We start from the raw sequence: 24371 nt of genomic DNA, 5'->3' as shown, positions 1-24371 counted from the left end.
GATCAGCCACTTCGCCAGTGTATGGTTTTTGCCTCCACTGTGGTGATCAGCCACTTGGCCGGTGTGTGGTTCTTGCCTCCACTGTGGTGATCAGCCACTTCGCCAGTGTATGGTTTTTGCCTCCACTGTGGTGATCAGCCACTTGGCCGGCGTGTGGTTCTTGCCTCCACTGTGGTGATCAGCCACTTAGCCGGCGTGTGGTTCTTGCCTCCACTGTGGTGATCAGCCACTTCGCCAGTGTGTGGTTCTTGCCTCCACTGTGGTGATCAGCCACTTCGCCTTGGTAGATGGAGTGAGCCACGTCCCACTGATGGTGGGGGTCCACCTGGAACCCATCTCTTCATCGGCCATCAAGGATTCCAGGTCCCTTGTTTGGTGATGGCCGATGGCCACATGTGACTAGCACGAGTCCAGCGGATGCTCTCTCTCTCTCTCTCTCTCTCTCTCTCTCTCTCTCTCTCTCTCTCTCTCTCTCTCTCTCTCTCTCTCTCTCTCTCTCTCTCTCCTTACGATAAATCTAAATTAGTTGACGTTGAGCACAGTGATAGCGTTAAACATATAGGTGGCGTTAAGCACAGTACTGACGTTAAACGTAGGTGTCGTTAGACGCATAGCTGACGTTTAAGCACACAGTACTTGACGTTGAAACAGGACAGGACTTTACGTTGAACACCTCGCTGACGTTGAGCGCGTAGTATCAACGTTAAACACATCACTGACGTTAAGCACACGTTAATAACTAACGTTAATTGCTAACGTTAAGCACAGTGTTGACGATGAACACATTTGACTAGTTATATCGTGATAACGCGATAGACTAATGTTGAACGCGATAGACCGATGCTGAATCACCATGCATTGATATAGCATGCCATAATACAGATATAGCATGATATAGCACTGATATAGTACGCTATAGCACTGTAATGATAAGGATAGCATATTGTAATCATGTTTGCTCGGAAGGGTGATATTAACACACGTATTCAGATGGCGTCGACCATTTGAGGGAGGTAAGGGGATGATGATTCGAAACCCAGGCTGAACCGGTTGAATGAACCAGTGAAGCCGAGTTCGAACCACTCACTACTACTTGCTTCGTTACTGTGGTATACGATAATGCTGACGTGGGACCTCTGCCCTTAAGAATCGACACGTTCGACTCCCATCGACACGTTCGACTCCCAAAAGCTGTTTTCCAGAATTTTAAGAATGGATTATTACTGTATGCATTTTGGTACTGTATTCATTGATATTCTACTACCGTAATACAGTAGTGCTGTATTTATGAAATCTAGATAAATCCGTTTTTAGTTCGGGTTTGTTTGTTTTGTTTTTTTCGTTTGTTGATTCGTGTGTTATTTTCCTTAAAATGAACCAGGAATAGTTGTTCTATTATGGTTATCGAAATCCAGTTCTTCGTTGTCCCCCCTTGTCATTTCCCTACAGTCGTTCACTTTTATCACTGATCTTTTGATGCTGAAAGTATATAAACTGTTTATATGCCATAATCTTACATAAATCATTGTAGAAGCCAGAGGTCATGAAAATGTGTATGAAGATTGACCCTAGAGTTATCTCTCATTATCATAATGATGCAGGGGGGGGGGGGTTGTTTCCCCCGTGAGAGAAAGTTACATAGAATTGCATAGATACACAGACTACACAGTCAGACCCCCTAAGGTCCAAGCGAGGTGTTTCTGACCTTAACACTACTGAAACAAAGGGATGCAATCCCCTTAAAAAAAGGCAAGATAGAGAGAGAGAGAGAGAGAGAGAGAGAGAGAGAGAGGCATCACTAACTTCTGTCAAAGCCAAATTTATGATCTCAGGTTAATAGGGCCTTCTTGCTAATTATAGCGTAATCCCAATAAATCCAGAGTTAAAAAGTTTAACTTGATGATAGGCAATTAAGTGAGGTGGGAGAGCCAATCTAAATGTTAAACATGACCACTCGTTTTGGAATGTCTCCTTAGAACTTTTATGACTATGGTGTTCCATAGGTCTCCATAGGGCGTTAGGTACGCTGGTTTGTGATCCCTTTTATATGGGATCTGAAGTCAAGGGTTTTAGATGCGAGTTCTTTCCGATCCTGTGTATAGCGAGTGGACTCAAGTCACATGGCTTGTAGAACAGGATCAGAACTCTGACATTATATATACACAAAGAATTATAGCATTGATATTAGTGAAGGTCAATACAAAGTGGATAGCTTCGTCGTAGGCAATATTTGTAAACACAGTTCCCTTTCGTGTCCACATGATAAAAAAAATTCTATGATAGGCATGAGCCAGCCAAACTCGAACTCGACCATCCGGTAACACTTGTTTACCAATGGCGTCTTAGCTAACGTCTATTCCCTGTGTATCACCCGAATGTTCTACGTCTTCTATCTCATTCTTGTATCTCCCCTAACGATGTGATCATTACGCGAAAGTGCACTTGGGAACTTATCGTGTTTCATTTTCCTTGTGGTTATATCCACATACTAGATCACACACACCACTGTGACCTCTTGTGATTTATATATATATATATATATATATATATATATATATATATATATATATATATATATATATATATATATATATATTTGGAAAGGATCACAATTTTGCGCGTGATCAAGATATTTCTATGAGCCGTGTTTCATTTTCCCCGTGGACTCATAGGAATATATATATATATATATATATATATATATATATATATATATATATATATATATATATATATATATATCAAAGATATACGTAAAGCAAGAATCAGATTATCGTAGTTTTTAGTTCACGTTAGAAAACGGTTCCCGTCCACCCTCAGCTCAGCTGGGTTTTTGCAAAATCCGTAATGGATACAGTGAGTTACTGGAACGGATAGTTGCGAGTGATCGGAAAGTCTCGTGAAAAAAAAATAGATATATATATATATATATATATATATATATATATATATATATATATATATATATATATATATATATATATATATAATCCAGGAGGAAAGTCTGGAAAACTGTGACTATGTGAAATGCAGTCATGATGTTTGTACATGTTGATGAGGCAAAGGCGAGAATTTCTTCTCTCTTGACTCTATAAAGTTATTTCTTGATGCGAAACGAGAGAAATTATTGGATGTATTTTGTGCGCCTTAATGTTAATAGTGGTTGCAATGTGTATTTATTGATCAATGGGAGATATATGAGGGATAATGTTTCGTCTGTGTTATATTACGTGTTACATAAGGCTTTTTCTATATATTCTAGTCTTATATGTGTTTCTTATCATCCATGGAATTTCTATAGTAAGCTCTGCTGTGAATATATATATATATATATATATATATATATATATATATATATATATATATATATATATATATTATGTTAGCTGAAACGACACGGGCCGCTGAGGCCCTAATCAAGGCCATCTCAAGGTTGGATGAACAGCTGAGGGTTGACTGTGGACCGATTGCCGCAACCAGGATTCGAACGCATGCGCTCGACCGTGAACGTCCCGTGAATGCGTCAGTGTTGATCGCAGAGACTGTGAGGTATGTCATGCGTCATATGGCCCCTTGAGCACGACCGCACAACCCCTCAAGGGACAGGTTTAACCTTGAGCACGACCGTACAACCCCTCAAGGAACAGGTTTAACCTTGAGCACGACTGTACGACCCCTCAAGGAACAGGTTTAACCTTGAGCACGACTGCACAACCCCTCAAGGGCCAAGTTTAACCTTGAGCACGACTGTACGACCCCTCAAGGAACAGGTTTAACCTTAAGCACGACTGTACGACCCCTCAAGGGTCAGGTTTCAACCTTGAGCACGACTGTACGACCTCTCAAGGAACAGGTTTAACCTTGGGCACGACCGTACGACCCCTCAAGGAACAGGTTTAACCTTAAGCACGACTGTACAACTTCTCAAGAGCCAAGTTTAACCTTGAGCACGACTGTACGACCCCTCAAGGAACAAGTTTAACCTTAAGCACGACTGTACAACTTCTCAAGAGCCAGGTTCAACCTTGAGCACGACCGTATAACCCCTCAAAAGGGCGACTCCTCAAAGAACACCTTTAACCTTGAGCACGACCTTACGACCCTAAAGGGTGTGTACAGGTTTAAGGCCAGACCTTACCGTTGCTCCGTCTTGCTCAGCGGAGTCGTAAGGTCCTTGTCGCGAGACCGAGTAATGCAATAAAGTCATCTTGATTGGCTGATACGCTGTTGACTAATTACAGTATTTGCACGGTCGAAAAGAAGAAAAGAAAAAACTAGCCGGGTTGTGTGTGTGTGTATATATATATATATATATATATATATATATATATATATATATATATATATATATATATATACATATATATATATATATATATATATATATATATATATATATATATATATATATATATATATATATCTTTTTTTCTTTTAAACTATTCGCCATTTCCCGCGTTAGCGAGGTAGCGCTAAGAACAGAGGACTGGGCCTTTTTTTTGGAATATCCTCACCTGGCCCCCCCTCTGTTCCTTCTTTTGGAAAATTAAAAAAAAAAAAAAAAAAGATATATATATATATATATATCTTTTTTTTTTCTTTTAAACTATTCGCCATTTCCCGCGTTAGCGAGGTAGCGCTAAGAACAGAGGACTGGGCCTTTTTTTTGAAATATCCTCACCTGGCCCCCCTTCTCTGTTCCTTCTTTTGGAAAATTGAAAAAAAAGAAACGAGAGGGGAGGATTTCCAGCCCCCCCGCTCCCTCCCCTTTTAGTCGCCTTCTACGACACGCAGGGAATACATGGGAAGTATTCTTAATCCCCTATCCCCAGGGATAATATATATATATATATATATATATATATATATATATATATATATATATATATATATATATATATATATATATTGCGAGGTAGTATAAAGATTTGTGAAATTCGGCGTTTTTGAAAACAAAAAAGAAAATGGGATAACGAGTGAGGGATGTGTTTTTTTTTTCCAGATGTATAATTATCTTTGTCTATTTCATCCTAGTCTATCTGGAAGAGGATTTAGATTCGCGTTCGTGTAACGTTAGGTTCGTGTCCGTGTTTACTGGTTCCGTTCGTGTTACGTAGGTCCGTGTCCGTGTTTACGGGTTCCGTTCGTGTTACGTAGGTCCGTGTCCGTGTTTACGAGTTCCGTTCGTGTTACGTCGGTCCGTGTCCGTGTTTACGAGTTCCGTTCGTATTACATAGGTCCGTGTCTACTGGTTCTATTCGTGTTACGTAGGTCCGTGTCCGTGTTTACTGGTTCCGTTCGTGTTACGTAGGTCCGTGTCCGTGTTTACTGGTTCCGTTCGTGTTACGTAGGTCCGTGTTTACTGGTTCCGTTCGTGTTGCGTAGGTCCGTGTTTACTGGTTCCGTTCGTGTTGAGTAGGTCCGTGTTTACTCGCTCCGTTCGTGTTACGTAGGTCCGTGTCCGTGTTTACTCGTTCCGTTCGTGTTACGTAGCGTCCGTGCTTAGCTTCCTCTAAGGCTCGTAGGCTCGTAGAAGCTGTGGTGAGGCTGCATTTATACACACTGGTGAGGGCCATAGGCTTATCTGAGGCGTCCACACACATATCTAAGCTGGGAAGGATAAGCTCTAAGCTGGGAGTCACGTACGAAGCTGAGAGGTCACACACCAAGCTGAGGGTCAAGCACAAAGCTGAGATCCGTAAACCAAGCTGAAGGTTAGATATCAAGCTTAGGATCACAGACTAAGCTGAACGTCACACGTCAAACTTAGTTAAATGTTACATTAACCTGAGGGTCACATTTAAGTATTACACAGGATCACACACAAAAAAGAAATGGGTCACACATCAAGCTAAGGGTCACACGCCAAGCACAAGGCCACAAACTAAGCTGAGGGGTCACAGATCAAGCTTAGGGTCCCACAGTAAGCCGTCGTAAGCCGCACGCCAGTTTCCCAACACCGCATCCTTCTGTTTTGTTTTGCGGAAACATCATGAATTATTTTCGCTGGGGTTATTTTTCTATGTTTTTCTAAGGCATTAGCGTCTTTAAGCTGGGGGGGCGGCGGGCTAAGCGGTTCGATGTGACTGTAACGGAAGGGGTGAGCGAGCGGAATGCGCTTTGCGTGCAAGGACGCCCGTGGATGACACCGTGGTCTTAGGGTATGGAACACACTCTCTCTCTCTCTCTCTCTCTCTCTCTCTCTCTCTCTCTCTCTCTCTCTCTCTCTCTCTCTCTCTCACAGGGTGTGTCATTATTCTCAGAGATGGTCACCTCGCTTTCCTTATTAGCCTCAGTACAACCCGGAATTTTGCCCCCCCCCTCACCTACTGGTCTCTGCGGTTCACTCCACCTCCTCCCGTAGTAGACCCATCCTCCGCCATCTCACTTCGCCCTTCACTCACCCTCTCCGCCACGTCCAGACCACCTGAGCACACACTGTTCTCTTCTCTGTACAGAGCAAGCATCTGAAACTGTTCTTTCCTTCCTATTCTGGCCATTCACAGTCAGACCCGCCTGTGTAACCCTCCTGCTTAATCTCATATTCTGACTCACATTGAGTCTCATTTCCCTACTTTTCACGTGCTCTCCAAATTTGGACACCAGCTTATGCAGTTTCTCACTCGAGCCTGCCATTAGTACCGTGTCATCCGCAAACAGCAGCTGATTCACTTCTCAGATCCTACCACTCCCAACAAACGGTAAACTAGCCCCCTCCCTCCAAGATACGTTGACTTTACACTTCTTTCATGCAGACCTACGTTCACCTGTAACCACTCACCTTCCTTCCCTCCTACTCGCACTCATGCCTTGTTTGCAATACATCGGCAAAGCTCTTTGGTCAGTTGAATCTCCCGGCTTTTCTGGCACACTTCGATCCGAATGCACGAATGTTATTGCCAACAGTCTTTGGATTACTTATTTTCCCTGAGGAAAAAACTGTCAGTTGTGTTACTATGAATATGGTTTTCAGATAGGGCAGTCTCTCTCTCTCTCTCTCTCTCTCTCTCTCTCTCTCTCTCTCTCTCTCTCTCTCTCTCTCTCTCTCTCTGAATAGATGAAATAAACATCAGAAATGAACCAAGAGATTCGTATCACACGAGAATGTTTCATTCTTATGGCCTTTATCTTGGGCCAGAGTTTTCTGTCATCAGATTTCGTCATTTCCACGTTTTCTTTGCCATAAGAGCTGGAGCATGCGCTGGGTGGTATTATCTTGCAGACGTGTTTGTTATTCCTGTTTGCAACGTCAACTGATTATTATCACGCGTGGGGCTGTGCTCCAGCAATGTATATATATATATATATATATATATATATATATATATATATATATATATATATATACATATATATATTCATTTATCTATTGTTTTATACTTAGTCGTCGCCTCCAGCGTTAGCAAGGTAGCGCAAGGAAACAGACGGAAGAATGGCCCAACCCACCCACATGCGTATGTATATACATACACGTCCACACACGCACATACATATATATTTCAACGTATACATACCTATACATACACAGACATATACATATATACACATGTACATATTCATACTTGCTGCCTTCATCCGTTCCCGTTGCCACCCCGCCACACATGAAACAGCGCCCCCTCCCCCCGCGCGCGCGCGAGGTGGTGCTAGAAAGGAAATCAAAGGCTACATTCGTTCACACTCATTCTCTAGCTGCCATGTGTCATGCACCGAAACCACAACTCCCTTTCCACATACAGGTCCCACACAACTTTCCATGGTTCACCCCAAACGCTTCACATGCCCTGGTTCAATCCATTGAAAGCACGTCGACCCCAGTATACCACATCGTTCCAATTCACTCTATTCCTTGCACCCCTTGCACCCTCTTGTATGTTCAGACCCCGATCGCTCAAAATCTTTTTTCAGTCCATCTTTCCACCTCCAATTTGGTCTCCTACTTCTCCTCGTTTCCTCCACCTCTAACACATATATCCTCTTTGTCAATCTTACTCACTCATTCTCTCCATGTTACCAAACCATTTCAAAACACCCTCTTCTGCTCTCTCAACCACATTCTTTTTACTACCACACATCTTTCTTACCCTTTCGTTACTTACGCGATCAAACCACCTCACACCACATCTTGTCCTCAATCATTTCATTTCCAACACATCCACCCTCCTTCGCACAACACTATCTATTGCAAATGCCTCGCAACCATGTAACATTGTTAGAACCACTATTCCTTCAAACATACCCATTTTTGCTCTCCTAGATAACGTTCTCGCCTTCCACACTTTCTTCAACGCTCCCAGAACCTTCGCCCCCCTCCCCCACCCTGTGACTTACTTCCGCCTTCATGGTTCCATCCGCTGCTAAATCCACTCCCAGATATCTAAAACACTTCACTTACTCCAGTTTTTCTCCATTCAAATTTACCTCCCAATTATATATATATATATATATATATATATATATATATATATATATATATATATATATTTTTATTATATTTTTTCATTACACTTTGTCGCTGTCTCCCGCGTTTGCGAGGTAGCGCAAGGAAACAGACGAAAGAAATGGCCCAACCCCCCCCCATACACATGTATATACATACGTCCACACACGCAAATATACACACCTACACAGCTTTCTATGGTTTACCCCAGACACTTCACATGCCCTGATTCAATCCACTGACAGCACGTCAACCACGGTATACCACATCGCTCCAATTTACTCTATTCCTTGCCCTCCTTTCACCCTCCTGCATGTTCAGGCCCCGATCACACAAAATCTTTTTCACTCCATCTTTCCACCTCCAATTTGGTCTCCCTCTTCTCCTCGTTCCCTCCACCTCCGACACATATATCCTCTTGGTCAATCTTTCCTCACTCATTCTCTCCATGTGCCCAAAGCACTTCAAAACACCCTCTTCTGCTCTCTCAACCACGCTCTTTTTATTTCTACACATCTCTCTCACCCTTACGTTACTCACTCGATCAAACCACCTCACACCACACATTGTCCTCAAACATCTCATTTCCAGCACATCCATCCTCCTGCGCACAACTCTATCCATAGCCCACGCCTCGCAACCATACAACATTGTTGGAACCACTATTCCTTCAAACATACCCATTTTTGCTTTCCGAGATAATGTTCTCGACTTCCACACATTCTTCAAGGCCCCCAGAATCTTCGCCCCCTCCCCCATGCTATGATCCACTTCCGCTTCCATGGTTCCATCCGCTGCCAGATCCACTCCCAGATATCTAAAACACTTCACTTCCTCCAGTTTTTCTCCATTCAAACTCACCTCCCAATTGACTTGACCCTCAACCCTACTATACCTAATAACCTTGCTCTTTTTCACATTTACTCTTAACTTTCTTCTTCCACACACTTTACCAAACTCAGTCACCAGCTTCTGCAGTTTCTCACATGAATCAGCCACCAGCGCTGTATCATCAGCGAACAACAACTGACTCACTTCCCAAGCTCTCTCATCCCCAACAGACTTCATACTTGCCCCTCTTTCCAAAACTCTTGCATTTACCTCCCTAACAACCCCATCCATAAACAAATTAAACAACCATGGAGACATCACGCACCCCTGCCGCAAACCTACATATACATATATATATATATATATATATATATATATATATATATATATATATATATATATATATATATATCAACGGGGAAATGAAACACGATAATATCCCAAGTGCACTTTCGTGTAATATATATTCCTATGAGTCCACGGGAAAATGAAAGACGATAATTTCCTAAGTGCACTATCGTGTAATAATCACATCATCAGGGGAGGTACCAGAAAAAAGTATGACAGTCAGTTGTATACCAACTCACTTATATTTCATTCTTTTACCTCCCTGATGATGTGATTATTACACGATAGTGCACTTAGGAAATTATCGTATTTTATTTCCCCGCGGACTCATAGGAAAATATATATATATACATATATATATATATATATATATATATATATATATATATATATATATATATATATATATATATGTATATATATATATATGGTGAAATCCGTTCACCAGTGAATACATTAATAACTACTGTCCAATGCAACACAGTCCTTGATATCACAGAATATAAATAAAAGGGAATTCATGAACGTGGTATTTGCAATAGTCAATTTTGATCAACCTGATCTATACCTCCCATTTTTTTCTTCCTTTTGTCCACATTTTTTTTATATCTTTATTTCTGAACTTTCGTCCATGCATATATTTGCTGTGTGAAACCCTCTGGGTTGATTTCTTTTCTCTGTTTTTTTTCAATAACTTTTCGAATGTATATTTTATTTCTGATTTGTGCGAGCTCCATTGGGGCGCGACAATTGTAACGCTTGATTAAAAAATTTGTTCAAAGGTAGTGTATATTGAGGGAGATGAATAACCAATTTGTATGAAACTGTTAAATTATAAGAAAAATTCATATATATATATATATATATATATATATATATATATATATATATATATATATATATATATATATATATATATATATATGTATGTACATATATATATGTATGTATGTATGTATTCTTGAGATTCCACGGGGAAAATGAAATAGGATAAGTTCCCAAGTGCACTTTCGTGTAATAATCACATCATCAGGGGAGACACAAGAGAGAAATATAACAGTCAGTTGATATGCAACGAAGAGACGTAGCTAGGACGCCATTTGGTAAACATGAAATGTTTGAGAACAGTATGTTGTGTGAGATGGTTTGTTCGTGTAAGTAATGAAAGAGTAAGAGAGAGGTGTGTTAATGAGAGATTTTGGTTGAATGAACTGAAGAGGGTGTGCTGAAGTTGTTTGGACATTTGGAGGTAATGAGCGAGCATAGATTAACGTAGAGGATATATATGTTAGAAGCTGAGGGAGCAAAGAGAAGCAGTAGATCAAATTGGAGATGTAAGGCTGGGGTGAAACAGATTTTAAGTGATCGGGGCCTGAATATGCAGGAGCGTAAAAGGCGTGCACGGGATAGAGTAAAATGGGACGATATGGTATACTGGGGTCGACGTACCATCGGTGGGATGAACCGGTAAAGCTTCCAGATGGTAGCGGTTCGAATCCTGCTGTCAGTGGGGCATTATGTGTTCTATGAAGAGTGTCCTTTCATTGCACTACACTCGTGTTTATATATGTCGACTTTGTATAATATATATATACATATATATATATATATATATATATATATATATATATATATATATATATATATATTTTTTTTTTTTTTTTTTTATACTTTGTCGCTGTCTCCCGCGTTTGCGAGGTAGCGCAAGGAAACAGACGAAAGAAATGGCCCAACCCCCCCCCATACACATGTACATACACACGTCCACACACGCAAATATACATACCTACACAGCTTTCCATGGTTTACCCCAGACGCTTCACATGCCTTGATTCAATCCACTGACAGCACGTCAACCCCTGTATACCACATCGCTCCAATGCACTCTATTCCTTGCCCTCCTTTCACCCTCCTGCATGTTCAGGCCCCGATCACACAAAATCTTTTTCACTCCATCTTTCCACCTCCAATTTGGTCTCCCTCTTCTCCTCGTTCCCTCCACCTCCGACACATATATCCTCTTGGTCAATCTTTCCTCACTCATTCTCTCCATGTGCCCAAACCATTTCAAAACACCCTCTTCTGCTCTCTCAACCACGCTCTTTTTATTTCCACACATCTCTCTTACCCTTACGTTACTTACTCGATCAAACCACCTCACACCACACATTTTCCTCAAACATCTCATTTCCAGCACATCCATCCTCCTGTGCACATCTCTATCCATAGCCCACGCCTCGCAACCATACAACATTGTTGGAACCACTATTCCTTCAAACATACCCATTTTTGCTTTCCGAGATAATGTTCTCGACTTCCACACATTTTTCAAGGCTCCCAAAATTTTCGCCCCCTCCCCCACCCTATGATCCACTTCCGCTTCCATGGTTCCATCCACTGACATATATATATATATATATATATATATATATATATATATATATGTGTGTGTGTGTGTGTGTGTGTATATGTATGTATATATATGTGTTTGTGTGTGTGTGTGTGTGTGTGTGTGTGTGTGTGTGTGTGTGTGTGTGTGTGTGTGTGTGTGTGTGTGTGTTTTACTTAAGTACACCTTCTTAAGGTTACAAGGCGAGTGAAAAGTCACTTTTGGCGAGGCTGTATCACTGGGAGTTACCGCCTCATCAAAGAACTTCTTGTACAAAGGAAACTGCATTTCCCTGCTCCGGGAAGTAGCTAAGCCCAGGGCTGTAGAAGCCTTCACAATGATCCACAGGTTAATAGCTATGACATTCATAGAAATTAGTCATGGAGTAGTTTTGCTAATGTTTCCAGTTTTATTAACTTTTATAGGACTACAGCGATAGCATATCCATCGCCTTTGTTGAGTTACCGTGATAGTATATCCATTGCTGGTATACTTGCCTGAGTATGTCTTTCTACTAGAATCTCATTAAAGCTCTTTCCCTCGTGTGGGTTCGATCTCCCTCTCCATTAGGGAGGGGCTTCCACGGCGACGGAGGAGGTGCATCGGTTCGACTGCCAGGCTACCTCACTCCTCACGAGCTAAGCCAGCCCACCGAACTGCATGATTCACTGTGGTGTGGTATGATGTGGCGTCGTAGAATGCGGTGTTGTGGTGTCTTGTGGCGTCCTGGTAAAGTAGCGGAATAATAAGTTAGGAGAAAAAGCCTTTTGGACTATCTCGCGTGTGGAGGGCAACTGTCTCAGAGAAGGTGTGAAGAGGAAGAAAAAAGAATGGTGCTTTTGGCGTATCACGGGGACTCAAAGTGGCTAGCAGGCAGAGCAAAGGTTCATCAGAGACTGTAGGAAAGGAAAGACCAAATACAATCACCAGCGTTCCATGGCTCATAGAACTGTCATTTACGTAAACATGAACGCGTAAGGAGACAGGAGTTTCATTGAGTATTTGTGTTTATAGCTTTTCCTGGTAGGGGTGTCCTTCGAAGTGGTGTAGTGTGGTCTGGAGGGAGAGTCGTTCGTGGAAACACTCAACGGGGTTTAGAGAGCCAGGGTGTTGCGCTGAAGACGGTTCGAGTAACACGTTCTCGCATGAGTGGTTGTGGCGATGTGAGGTAACACTTGTGGCTTTGTAGACGACGGCCCTCACGAACGCTCATCTGAGGAGGTTCGAGTCTACTGGTGATGTGAGGTGGCTCTCAGTGGCTACGAACGCTGATCTGAGGAAGTTCGAGTCTACTGGTGATGTAAGGTGGCTCTCAGTGGCTACGAACGCTGATCTGAGGAAGTTCGAGTCTACTGGTGATGTGAGGTGGCTCTCAGTGGCTACGAACGCTGATCTGAGGAAGTTCGAGTCTACTGGTGATGTGAGGTGGCTCTCAGTGGCTACGAACGCTGATCTGAGGAAGTTCGAGTCTAGTGGTGATGTGAGGTGGCTCTCAGTGGCTACGAACGCTGATCTGAGGAAGTTCGAGTCTACTGGTGATGTGAGGTGGCTCTCAGTGGCTTTGACGTATGAGATTCGTGGATGGGAATGAGGTAGATGGATAATAAGAGATGTTGGAGAGGATAATCTTCTAGGTTTAGTTTAACGAACGTAGAAACGATGATGACTGTGCGGAGGGGAGGAAGGGGATTAAGTGAACGTAGGCCGACTATCGAAGAGCAAAAAAATGCACCAACACAATGTATGTACAGAGGCCCCCAGCTTTCTGACATGATGGTTCGTTATCTTAGAGAAAGAAGGGTCGTTAGTAGATGACCCTAGAAAGTGTTTAAGCATGGGAAAGGAGACGGAGAGAGAGAGAGAGAGAGAGAGAGAGAGAGAGAGAGAGAGAGAGAGAGAGAGAGAGAGAGAGACGAGTGTGTGTGTGTGTGTGTGTGTGTGGGTGGGTGGGTAGGTGTGTGTGTGTGTGTGTGGGTGTGTGTGTTTGTGTGTGACAGAGAGATAGGAAATCCAAACCACACAAAAATAGTCTTTGTGACACTACGTCTTCGATTCTCTATTTCTGCATTGAATGTTCCTTTTTTAACCTGTTTATACCTGTAGATCTGTGTGCGGTACAGCCAATATGGTAGGTTCGTAACCTCTGTACCTCCACACAGTGAGGTACGTCTATAACTCTCTGTGCCACGTCTTGGCATACGCATTAATCTTCTCATTCAGAGGTTTATTGTCGTGTTCATTACACAGTTAACGGACGAGAGAAAGCAATTTTAGGACTTCTTGATATATAACTTCTAGTTGAAGGACGCCGCTTGATTGGATCTTAAATAACGAGATGTGCAGAAGGTAAATTCATCTCGCTATCTCTGCCCAGAGACATACATGTTACTGAGGGAGGGAAAGCCCCCATGATATTGACTTATACAAAAAGAGGGATACAAAAAGAGGGATACAATGTTCAGAAATACTCACAAGTGCAGTTGGATCCGCTAAATCCCCTGTCAACAAGAGGTTCACACGCAGAGGGGATACCATCTCTGTCCATGCCCGAAGAAAGGTGTCAGTGGGATTCGAGGCCAAGTATGAGAGAGAGAGAGAGAGAGAGAGAGAGAGAGAGAGAGAGAGAGAGAGAGAGATCAGTCTTCTTAGTGTCTGAGGTAAAAAGTGAAGAGTGTTGAGCTTCGCCCTGCTACCCAGAGCAACCGTCATCATGTCCCTTCATATGCGTCTGAAAAATTATATTTCATAGATTATTTGGTGCGAGTGTCCTTCGACGAGGGCCCGTTCTCAGTCCTTCCCCTTCATAATGAATGAATCTTATGTCTCATGGGTGAGTGCTGAGCACAGCAACACTGTGGAGAGAGAGGAGTAGTAACGCTGGCTGGAGGAGGTTCAAGAGGAGGTGCTCTTTGTGGCTTTGCCGAAGACGGACGTCTCGAACGCTGGCCGAAGGAGGCTCATGGGTTGTGGGGCGATGTGAGGTAACTCTTTGTGACTTTGCAGACGACGACTGTCTCGAACGCTGATCTGAGGAGGTTCGAGTCTAGTGGTGATGTGAGGGTAGCTCTGAAGGGCTTTGCAGACGACAACGACCTTGTCGAAGTTTATTTCTGATACCATGTCGAAGTTTCGTTTTTTTTTTCATATCCTTCTGATCGAGGACACAAGACGCCTGTTTCCCGAGCCCTTTGCTTGTGTTCAAGACTTCCTTGATTATGTCCATTGCGTTTTCCAGAGTTCACACCTCAATATTCTTGCAACATTTTGCCTGTTTTCATTCCCGACTTCCTCTCCCTCTCCTTGAGTCTGTTATCCCCCCCATCTCCGTAGCCTTTAATGTTCCCAAGTGACTCTTCTCTAACCTATAAACACCCAATCGTCCCTAATGCCCCGAGTTTTCTCCTTAACCCATCAACACAGTTATTTTCGCAGTCATGGGCGATCTTCCTCAAGGACTCCTTCGCTATCGTGGACCATCCTTATCGTCTGCTGTACGGGCGCTCGTTGGCTGGTCTAGCTGATCACTTTTATCTACCCGTCTCATCTCGCCTTCCCAGGAGGGAGGAAATCTAGCGGCTCTCTCTCTCTCTCTCTCTCTCTCTCTCTCTCTCTCTCTCTCTCTCTCTCTCTCTCTCTCTCTCTCTCTCTCTCTCTCTCTCTCTCTCTCTCTCTCTCTCTCTCTCTCTCTCTCTGGCGTGTTAGTCACTTCATTCAGCCTTTAACCGTAACAGCGGATCGTAACGCTGAATATCTTAAGAGTTGTCTTCATCACGTCTGTGATCTGGACAGACACAAAAGAAAAAAGAGTTTAGGCTTTATAGCATTGGAGACTAGAGGTAAGATATTGAGAAATGAAATCTAGAATTAGGTTGACGATAAATGCAGCTTCCACGGAATTTTACGAGTCACTTGGTAAGATGGTGTGGAGGGGGGAAGAAACGAGTCAAGGTGTAATGAGGTTTGCGTCTGGAGATTTCGAGAGCTTTCGCTGGGGGAATAGAAGAAGAAAAAATTTCCCCCGTCGATCAAAAAAAAAGAATAAATCTTGACCTTGCTGGTAACAAGCAGGTGGCTACGTCTCGAACAGGAGCAAGTAAGGCGAAGTTACAGCAGCAGACGTCTTATGTTATTTGATCCTAATGGTATTGATGGTTAGTCTACTAGTCCTACTGTAAGAAAATATTAACTTACCAGCATATCAGACCACACTAGTACTGTGAAAGCATACACGCCTTACGAACACTATCACTCTCTTCTCATTCGTTAATATATGTGTGTGTGTGTGTGTGTGTGTGTGTGTGTGTGTGTGTGTGTGTGCGTATATATCGAGTCTGATGCTGGCTCGGCCCTTGACACGGAAGAGAGAGTCATGCCCCACGGAACATAGTCTCCTCCTCATGAAGTTAAAGCAAGACCACCATTTGATTAACGTGTACTCATTTTCTTTCCCCCCTTGTCGTGTGTCATCACTCCTAATAGCAGTGTTACCAGAGCCTGACGACATACGCACCTCTCCCTCATCTCACACAGTTTACCAAGACTTGTGTGGAGAGATTCTGAGCCACAGGCTCCTGTTCCCTAGAACTAAGATGGACTAAGGATCCGCCTCGGGTGTTAGGAGCGTCGTAGGGAAAAAAAAAAGGTAATCTGGATCTTTTATAAAGGAGATCTGGCTGTCCCAGATAGGGGTTAGGATTATCTCTCTAGGTATCCGGCCTGGTGTAGGGGGGAGAATGGGTTCTAAGATGTGGAAACTTCGGAGGAGGTGATTTGGAGGTTTTTTAAGTGAGCGGTAAGGGAGATGGGGCTTTGGAGGCGAGTGAAGGTAGTATGGAGTAAGGGATATATATATATTACATCGTCCTCCACAGATTCTTGAGGTGTTGAATTCAAATTGTCCTGGACTAATTTATATGAGAGAGAGAGAGAGAGAGAGAGAGAGAGAGAGAGAGAGAGAGAGAGAGAGAGAGAGAGTCTTATTGTTACACAAGACTTCGTTCTGAAGGCTTACTGCGGTAAAAGGCTACCCTACATCCAGTGGCAGGGAAAGGTGACTCCTTTAGGAGTAAGAGGTTATATTACGAGACTGTACTTCCAGTAATACAGACTTGTCAAAGGTGGCTTTTTTCATTCGTGGTTTCGATGCATTATACATGATAGCTAGAGACTGAGTGTGAACGAATGTGGCCTTTGTTGTCTTTTCCTAGCGCTACCTCGCGTGCGTGCGGAGGGAGGGGGTTGTCATTTCATGTGTGGCGGGGTGGCGACGGGAATGAATAAGGGCAGCAAGTATGAATTATGTACATGTGTATATATGTATATGTTTATGTACGTATATGTATGTATACGTTGAAATGTACAGGTATGTATATGTGCGTGTGTGGACGTGTATGTATATACATGTGTATGTGGGTGGGTTGGGCCATTCTTTCGTCTGTATCCTTGCGCTCTCTCGCTAACGCGGGAGACAGCGACAAAGCAAAATGTAATTATAATGAAAAAAAGAAATATATATATATATATATATATATATATATATATATATATATATATATATATATATATATATATATATATATTATATATGTATATATATATATATATATATATATATATGTATATAGATAGATAGATAGATATCATAAACATCATATAGACAATATACACATTTTCTATTCTCATTACATAGAAGTCTCGGTGGCACTAATCCTTGATTCCTGGTTAAGGAAATATGTACTGTTGTGTTAGCATTCAAATGACCCCACAGTCAAGGCTGCCATGATGATATGTCATTGACGTATGCGTCTTCTGTGAGCTGTTAGAATATTACGTAACAACAGACATTCGTTCTTTTTCATAGATTGTCTTATACTGTTACGTCAGTAATGACAGACAAGCTTTAACATCCCAAAACTTGTTCTGTAGGTGGAGAAACATCTCTAATTGTATAGGTGGGCATGTATCTCTTATGTGTTGGCAAAGGTCGGCGGAAGGAGTGCACTTTGGAAGAAGGTTAATACTGTGAGAAAACAAGAGAATAGATAGAAGCATCGCTAAAGGGAATAAATGGGGAAGTGGTAACAAGCAGAAATGAGGTGAAGAGGAGATGGAGTAAGTACTTTGATGGATTGTTGAATGTGTTCGATGATTAGGTGGCAGATGTGGGATGCTTTGGACGTGGACGTATGAGAAGTGGAAGATTCATGGCAAGTAATTTGGCGAAAAGAGAAGAGGTGGTAAAAGCCTTGCGTAAGATGAAGAGCGTCAAAGCGGCTGGAGTGGATAGGATTACAGTTGAAATTCTTAACAAAGTGGGTGATTGCATTGCTTATTGGTTAGTTAAAATTTTCAGGACATGTAAGGTTCATGTTTTTCACTGGGAATGTATCAAATTTGTGATGTGAAAATTTTCGAATATCTAAGGGGCCAAATATCAACAGAAATCACACCTCCTAGCTTCTTTGGCCATAACTTGGTCAGGTTTCAACTAATGGTCATGGAATTTGAGAGAATGATGTGTCTCCGCATCCCTCACATACATGAAAAATTTGGGAAGACCAGGTTTAGCCCTCTTTCATGGCCATAGGTTAACAACTACCATGTCTTTTTTTCCATAGTCGTTATTGTCTGGTGATCATTTAAGTCCATAATTGCTTAATTCTGTTAAGCATGTTTACGTATTTCTGTGTCTGAAATAATATTGAAGAATGATATAAAGAGATTAAAGATCACTAAAAAAGCAAATTTTCAATTTTTGACCTATTTTCTCTAGCATTTCAGCCTATGTTGTTGATATTTGGCACAAAGATTCCTAGAATTTGCTTCTACATGTCCAGAAACTGCCACATTGCGTTCGCGTGGTGACAGTTTGATTCGGCAAAAATATACATTGGTAATTCAGCAGGTTATTCACTCAACTGTAACACTGCTCATTATCACTCAACTGTAACACTGCTCATTATTCACTCAACTGTAACACTGCTCATTATCACTCACCTGAAACACTGCTCATTATTCACTCAACTGTAACACTGCTCATTATCACTCAACTGTAACACTGCTCATTATCACTCAACTGTAACACTGCTCATTATCACTCAACTGTAACACTGCTCATTATCACTCACCTGTAACACTGCTCATTATCACTCAATTGTAACACTGTTCATTATCACCCAACTGTAACACTGCTCATTATCACTCAACTGTAACACTGCTCATTATCTCTCAACTGTAACACTTCTCATTATTTCGTCCAGATAATCCCGCAGAATTTTACTTGACCAGTTTGTCTTAGTCCTCAATTCTGGTTCTTTTTCTGTTATCTATAGATTTTTTTAGTAGACCTGACGGGTACAGAATCATACCCAGGTCATGGCCAGCCATCTAAGTTGAAAGGTAGAATAATGATCTTAGAATACAGCTGGGATTAAATGAAGTCCCTCTGGCGTATCTGTTGACCGGACTGCTGTAGGTAGGAAGGTCATAGGTCAAGCTGAAGACCAGAGAAAGAAGAAGATTCTACAAAAGAAAGAAAATAGTGTAACGGTCAATCCTCATGTGGCTAGCCTTCGTATATAAACAAAAGAGGAGAAACATGCAGGGTCCAGATCTTATTGTTGCACCTCAGTCTGTGCTATGAAGTAAACAGTACGATGCTCATGCGCGCTACTGCATCACACGATTACTGCTTGGCCTTTGGCAAGCGAAGAAAGGTCCAATGTATCGTCTGTTTCTTTCCTTACACACCTAAGCTTTGGAAATTTTCTCCCCCCCTCCTCATGGCTCTCCTATAACAGTTACTGTCTGACCCGTTTTCAAAAGGCAGGTTTTTTTCTTTTCCCCACGTACTCCAGAAGCTGTTTAGTTCCTTCGCGGCCTGGCCTTGATTAGAAATTTAGGCCCGAACTGACATGTTTTCTATCTACTCATACATGTGTGTGTGTGTGTGTGTGTGTGTGTGTGTGTGTGTAAAACAATCAGTATAATGATCTCTTTGTTGGTATTGTTGGTACTAATATTTGTATGTGTGGTGTGTTGCAGGTCGTGGCTGAGGACCCAGACACAGTGGACCAGGAGGGTCTGGTGTATAGTGTGGGAGGCGAGGGTGTGGACGCTCACTCCCCCAGCGACGCCTACTTCACCATCAACCCTCACACCGGAGACCTCCTCCTGCTCAGGGTCAGTCTTCACCATATTGCTCTCTGGCTACTGATGACCTTACTGATGACCTTACTGACCTCCTCCTCCTGCTCAGGGTCAGTCTTCACCATATTGCTCTCTGGCTACTGATGACCTTACTGACCTCCTCCTCCTGCTCAGGGTCAGTCTTCACCATATTGCTCTCTGGCTACTGATGACCTTACTGACCTCCTCCTGCCCAGGGTCAGTCTTCACCTTACTGCTCTCTGGCTACTGATGACCTTACTGACCTCCTCCTCCTGCTCAGGGTCAGTCTTCACCATATTGCTCTCTGGCTACTGCTGACCTTACTGACCTCTTCCTGCTGACCCGATGATGACCGTACTGACCCTACTGCTGATGCTGACCATGTTGACCCCACTGTTGCTGTTGACCCTCCAGCTTATATATATATATATATATATATATATATATATATATATATATATATATATATATATATATATATATATATATATACCTATATTTCGCCGTGGACTCATAGGAATATCTTGATCACGCGAAAAATTGTAATCCTTTCCAATATATATATATATATATATATATATATATATATATATATATATATATATATATATATATATATATATATATATTCTGAACATTCTCTGATGCTCTGGTGTTTCGGAAACTGTGTGTGTGTGTGTGTGTTGGGGGAATACAAGACTCCTCATGGAAACTATCCTGCCACGCTACATCACAGCATTGCATGATAAAAAGCGGCACATGTTCTTGCTGGATGATGAATGACACTAGGGCCAGCCAGGCAGCCTCCACCTCAGCCCCCACGCTTAGCTAACTCAGCTGGTGCCAACGACGACGGAGGGAGGGCCACCACACCACAGGAACACTGTGGCAGTCACCAGACACTGTAGGACACCCTGGGACACCAGTGCTGGAGGGAGTGTTTGTATGGTGCAACGTAATGTCTTCACGGTGGGTAATGTCAGATGGTAGCACGGTCGAGCACACGCCAGGACAACCTCACAATCTCCTAGTACTACACTGCTTGGGTCCTCCACACTGACTAGGGAGTTACCTTACCTGCCCTAGTACCATGTCTCTGTCTTCCATATCATCTAAGGAGGTTACAGTACCTGGGGTCGTACTATGTTTGTGTCTTACATATCGCCTAAGGGAGTTATGGTACCTGCCCTAGTACATAATATGTGGCTTCTGTAGTGTCTAGGGACTTCCAGCCCTGCCCTGGTACTTGATCCTGGAACTATCTGGACTCCTGGTGTTAATGATGAGGTCAGCAAGGCTCCTCGCCTGCCCTCTGAGCAGTACATGGTGTGTTTATCCGGCTCGTGGAAACCGCAGGAAATGTCAATAGCTTGGTGTATTACGCGCCTCTCACGCTCTCCCAACATCAGAGCCGCGTCCGTCAAGGCTTAAACTAGGGTGAGAGAGAGAGAGAGAGAGAGAGAGAGAGAGAGAGAGAGAGAGAGAGAGAGAGAGAGAGAGAGAGAGAGAGAGAGACACTGTGTTGTGTGTCTGTGTTTGTGTCCAGGGGACCTCAATGGTGGTGTTATTGGCCCAGGGGCGCTCATCCTGTTTAATTGGATGGGCAGTCGAGGAAACACTCGGGTCAGAGACTGTTAGGTGGAGGACGTAGGCTATATAAACTGACAGCCACTGACGATGAGGCCCCCTCAAGGTGTTGTGAGGGATGGTAAGGTGAGTGTCTTTGTGTGTGTGTGTGTGTGTGTGTGTGTGTGTGTGTGTATGTATGTGGTGAGTGTAGGGTGTGGTGGTATTGTGTGTGTGTGTGTGTGTGTGTGTGTGTGTGTGTGGCAGAAGATGGGGTATGTCAGACTGGACAGTTGTAGTGTTGTTATGTGCAGTGGGATGAATGAGAGTTTGGTGAGTGCGTGAGAAGCTGCTGTATGGAAATCAACGCATTCATCATGGATGGGTGGTGTGTGTCAAGGGTGTGTGTGTGTGTGTGTGGTAACTCATCTGTGCTATTCTCCTGTGTTCCTGGAATGCCAATGACTGACTCTGGGGCTCAAAAAGATATATGCTGTGTCTGTCGATCTAAGAAATCAAAATGTATCCTGGCAAAGTGTTGAGCAAGGAAATGTGTGTGTGTATGACAGAGACGAGCATTCATATTTCTCTCTCTCTCTCTCTCTCTCTCTCTCTCTCTCTCTCTCTCTCTCTCTCTCTCTCTCTCTCTCTCTCTCTCTCTCTCTCTCTCTCTCTCACACACACACACTATTTAGGGAGACCATTCCGTATCAGCGAAAGAAAACAGCCAATCCCACAGAGCGTCGGAGTTGGTGACTGTTGCCAGATTCAAATTAGAAAGAGCGCAGCAGAGGGTGTGTTGTATTGGGGGAGTGGCGCTGGAGGAGGGTGGAGGAGAGAACTGAGAGCGCAGGGGGTGTTGTGTTGGAGGAGTGGCGCTGGAGGAGGGTGGAGGAGAGAACTGAGAGCGCAGCAGAGGGTGTGTTGTGTTGGGGGCGTGGCGCTGGAGGAGGGTGAAGGAGAGAACTGAGAGCGCAGGGGGTGTTGTGTTGGAGGAGTGGCGCTGGAGGAGGGTGGAGGAGAGAACTGAGAGCGCAGCAGAGGGTGTGTTGTGTTGGGGGAGTGGCGCTGGAGGAGGGTGGAGGAGAGAACTGAGAGCGCAGAAGAGGGTGTGTTGTGTTGGGGGAGTGGCGCTGGAGGAGGGTGGAGGAGAGAACTGAGAGCGCAGCAGAGGGTGTTGTGTTGGGGGAGTGGCGCTGGAGGAGGGTGGAGGAGAGAACTGAGAGCGCAGCAGAGGGTGTTGTGTTGGGGGAGTGGCGCTGGAGGAGGGTGGAGGAGAGAACTGAGAGCGCAGCAGGGGGTGTCGTGTTGGGGGAGGAGGGTGGAGGAGAGAACTGAGAGCGCAGCAGGGGGTGTTGTGTTGGGGGAGTGGCGCTGGAGGAGGGTGGAGGAGAGAACTGAGAGCGCAGCAGGGGGTGTCGTGTTGGGGGAGTGGCGCTGGAGGAGGGTGGAGGAGAGAATTGAGAGTTATTGTGCTGAAATTGTTCGGGAGTTAAGGGAACCATTGTTTGCTTCGTTGCGGACGGCCTGATTGGTTCTGTCTCGTGACGTAGTTTGAAAGTTAAGCGGCAAATCAGGTGTCAGGCGAGGTGTGTGTGTGTGTGTGTGTGTGTGTGTGTGTGTGGCGCCAAAGAAAATTTGAGTCTCCAGAACATTGCATCATAATAGGATTAAGATTTAACAACTTATATCAAAACAGTGGTTCCCAAGCTTGGGGCTTCGTATGTTAGATACATACATATATACTTACATATATACATACATATTGCCATTGGTGCTATAAGCAGAAATCTGCTCCTTGACACGTAGGGTATCCTCAAAGGTGTAGGAACTCCTGGCAAAATTTATCGACACGGAAATGAAAGATAAATCTGTTACATATGAATGAAATCGAGAGAGAGAGAGTAGGAGGTAAATAAGGGCTTACACGAGGCTCGAAAGATAGGGTGACATCCCTAACTTCAACCTCAAACCTGAAAAAAAGACAAAAAAAAAATTGAATAGGAAAATATTCGGGAAAAAAAAAGTGTTATTAACAATTTTCATGGGTCAGCCGGCCTCAGAATCCGATATCGTGGCCACAGACTAGGGGGTTAGGGGTACGCCTCAAATGCCGATAGCATGGCCACAGATGAGTGGGAGAGGGTGGGCCAGGGCGCTGGCTCAGATAACGACCTGGTGGCCACAGAGTGTCTAACTCCCTCGAGGACCAGCAGATATCGAATTCGATTCTCGAGTCATCTTTCCCGTTGTGAAAAGATAAGAGGATTGGACCGGAGGGAAACCAATCGTCTGGGATTTCAAATTGGGTGGAAGGCCCCATCTTCCCGCAAAAATGTGGCCTAAGATTCTCAACGTTTTTATCCCAATATGTGAGATTTTGGGGTATGTCTCCATACCAATTTTCATAGCAGTTGTTTCCGTTCGGTAATAAATCGGTACCAGTTTTACATAAGGTTTCTAAGTAAGAATTACATGTAATTCCTCGTGACACAATGGCAACAGCGCAGCCTTGGACCGTGTCGCTTCGCTGAGAGGATGTTTCTCGTTTTCTTTCAGCAAATTCATACGGGTCGTGTGTGCCAGTACTAGCATAAACTGTCCCAGAGTTAATGAAGATTAGTCCCTATG

General features: G+C 43.4%; 1 protein-coding gene across 5 annotated transcripts in view; it reads left to right on the top strand.

Moving 5' to 3' along the window:
• The window catches only part of LOC139746336 (uncharacterized), a 448223-nt gene that overhangs the window by 354860 nt on the left and 68992 nt on the right, over positions 1 to 24371 (top strand). For all 5 annotated transcript variants that reach the window (XM_071657494.1, XM_071657493.1, XM_071657495.1 and 2 more), the window contains one exon: positions 20049 to 20186. In XM_071657494.1, the coding sequence (XP_071513595.1) occupies positions 20049 to 20186 (138 nt within the window). The remainder of the gene's footprint in view (positions 1 to 20048; positions 20187 to 24371) is intronic.

The sequence above is a fragment of the Panulirus ornatus genome, chromosome 64 (assembly GCF_036320965.1).
Source record: "Panulirus ornatus isolate Po-2019 chromosome 64, ASM3632096v1, whole genome shotgun sequence".
In the NCBI taxonomy this organism is placed as follows: Eukaryota; Metazoa; Arthropoda; class Malacostraca; order Decapoda; family Palinuridae; genus Panulirus; species Panulirus ornatus.
Note: the sequence above shows the minus strand (reverse complement) of the source record. Positions and strands in the feature narration are given on the sequence as shown.